General features: G+C 40.3%; 1 protein-coding gene across 1 annotated transcript; it reads left to right on the top strand.

Annotated features, from left to right (window-relative positions):
• Positions 1-269: 269 nt before the first annotated feature.
• LOC124835209 (flavonoid 3-O-glucosyltransferase-like) lies at positions 270-2,443 on the top strand. The gene is made up of 2 exons (XM_047310115.2): positions 270-1,081; positions 1,277-2,443. The coding sequence occupies exons 1-2, from the start codon at positions 586-588 to the stop codon at positions 2,254-2,256; spliced, it is 1,476 nt and encodes a 491-aa protein (XP_047166071.1). The 5' UTR covers positions 270-585; the 3' UTR covers positions 2,257-2,443.
• Positions 2,444-3,002: the final 559 nt, after the last annotated feature.

Raw genomic sequence — 3,002 nt, forward strand, 5'->3', positions numbered from 1 at the left:
AGTATTAATGATTATTCTTTTTTATAAATTATAAAACTTAAATATATGCCATCAAATATTATGGTAATGTATGGCTGACATATAGTAGGAAGTTTTAAGATTGAAAGACATCCTATTACCTTATGAAGAAAACAGATGAATGAGATAAATTTCCGCAGTTTTATTGTTATTTTTGTGGAAGCTAAGATTAGAGTTTTTCAGTTAGGTGCGCAGCTACGAAATGCATACGCCGAGGAAAGGTAAGTCGGTGGTTCAACGAAACCAACCCAAGTCACTAACCGGAAAACAAACATATATTCACCGGCCGTTGTACCTGACTGTCAACAGCTAGTCTCGCCGGAGCACATGCTGTGCAAAAGAAAAACTTGTTCATTACCGTCTTCATACATGCATGCAAACAGTTGAGTTTGTTAGGATAACAAACTACGTGCATGTCTCTCTCTGCTCTCTAATCTCTTGCAGGCAACTTAACCCAATAGCTTATAAATCTAGCTACACAAAATTGTCAAAGGGAAAAGAAAAAGAGAACATAAATCTTAAAGGTAGAATTAGCGAATCATAGTGTCTAAACCAGAAACGTCCAGAATGGCTGTTTGTCCTACGGACGACAGGCATGTGGCCGTGTTGGCGTTTCCCTATGGCACACACGCAGCTCCGCTTCTGAACCTGGTGCGTAGGGCTGCGGCCGAGGCACCTGAAGTGTCGTTCTCGTTCTTCAGCACGAAAAGATCCAATGCCTCTGTCTTCGCGGGGCTCAACGAGGAGCAGCTTTTGAACATAAGGCCTTATGACATTGAAGACGGGTTGCCGGAGGACTTTGTGCCCTCGGGGAACCCCCAAGACCCCGTCGCCTACTTCGTTAAGGCCATGCCCGCTAACTATAGGACTGCCATGGATGAAGCCGTCGAGAAAACGGGGAGGCAGATCACTTGCTTAGTCTCTGACGCCTTCTTTTGGTTTTGTGCTGACATGGCTGAAGAAATGCATGCCAAGTGGATTCCTCTGTGGACTGCAGGGCCTCACCCTCTCCTTGCTCATATTTCCTCCCAACAAATTAGGGAAAAGCTGGGCCCAGATGGAGGTATATGGCGTTTTTACCCCCCTCAAACTTGATTTCGTATATCGATTCTTTAATTAAAAATATCTTCTTTTTCTGATAAACGTTTACTATCCAGAGAGCTAAAAGGAAAGATTGAATTATACAAGTGTGTGTTATCGACATAATATTCAATAGATTCAGGTGACTAACGAGAAATATGTTTTTCTTGTTTTGCAGTCGGAGAAAACAAAGAAATCGATTTCCTCACTGGTTTCAATGGGCTGAAGGCAGGTGACTTGCCTGAAGGATTGGTGGAAATGCCAGAAGACCCTTTTTCAATGATGTTAGAGAAAATGGGAGAAGCTTTGCCCCGAGCAACCGCAGTTGCCATAAACTCCTTCAGTGGAGTACACGTTCCTATTACGCAGGAGCTAGAAACCAGGTTCCAGATGCTTCTGAATGTTGGTCCATTCATTTTGACAACACCACAATCTGTTACTCTTGATGATGAAGGGTGCTTACCATGGTTGAACTCGCAAGAGGACAAGTCAGTGGTGTACATCAGCTTCGGAAGTGTGATAATGCCTCCACCAGATGAGTTGACTGCATTGGCAGATGCGCTAGAAGAAGGTAAGTATCCATTTATTTGGGCTTTCAGAGGTAACCCTGAAAAACAATTGCCAGATGGGTTCATGGAAAGGACAAAAAAGCAAGGGAAGGTTGTAGGGTGGGCCCCCCAAATGCAGATCCTTAAGCATTCAGCAGTTGGTGTGTGCATAACACATGGTGGATGGAACTCAGTTTTGGATTGCATAGTTGGTGGTGTGCCTATGATTTGTAGGCCCTTTTTTGGAGATCAGTCGTTGAACACTGCTACACTTGAGCATGTATGGGAAATTGGTGTGGGGCTTGAAGACAATGTTTTCACTAAAGAAGAAACTCTAAGAGTTCTGGAAACAGTAATGTCAAGTGAGAAAGGGATGATGATGCGGGAGAAAGTATTGGAACTCAAGGATTTGGCAATGGAGGCAGCGGGACCTGAAGGTGACTCTACCAAGAATTTCTGCACTTTTGCAGATATTCTTTCAGGTTTGCACCATGGCAAATCGCACCATCAACCACATGGTTTAAGAGGTATCCGCCACAAAATTGCAGGTGCATTTGCTGCAGCACATCACAAATTACGCCGCCACCACCACCATCATCAAAAGCACTAAGGTTTAAGAAGTTTTTTTCACCCACAATTGCACGGTTTGAAATCCATCAAAAGCAGTTGGAACCTTAGATTTTGATTTCCAAATGGTAGCTAAAGGAATATACACTTGGTTCTAGGTGTAGATTTTTAAAAGGTTCCTCATCGTATTCAACTACTGCTAATGTAAACAATAATGAAGACTTCCATTTTCTCCGGACACTGATCTTATAATATTAGTTATATATAATATTTGAAACTACAAAAATTTAGAGTGATTCTTAAATTTTCCATCTAAAAATTGAGAAAAATTAATCAGTGGAAGTGGAGGAAATGTATCTATAGTTGATTAAGATGCTGTTAAAAATGAATATTCATTTTTAGAAATATATTTTTATGATATATGGATAGATCGAACTATCAACATCTGCAACCGCTCTTCTACTTTTGTCAACGATCAAAACAGATCAATTGTTGGACCAACGCTTAAGTTATTGATGTTGGACATGCGCTTAAGTTATTGTAATTGGATCAATGATTTAGGCAAGTAAAACAGTTAATAAATTAATAACACAATGATTAAAGATATTGCTTAAATATATTGATAAACTGATTACAGGATAAGGAAGTTGTTTATGAGTAACATATCCGATTTAAAGGTAAGTTCGTTTTATTGGACCTATGTTAGTTTAAAGTCCATGAAATAACTTATAAATAGAAGGTTAAGCCGCAAAGGTAAGCAGGTTAAATTAATTCTCTGTATTCACTCTC

Source organism: Vigna umbellata, chromosome 1 (assembly GCF_029865625.1).
Source record: "Vigna umbellata cultivar VRB3 chromosome 1, Vumbellata_1.0, whole genome shotgun sequence".
NCBI classification, from domain to species: domain Eukaryota; kingdom Viridiplantae; phylum Streptophyta; class Magnoliopsida; order Fabales; family Fabaceae; genus Vigna; species Vigna umbellata.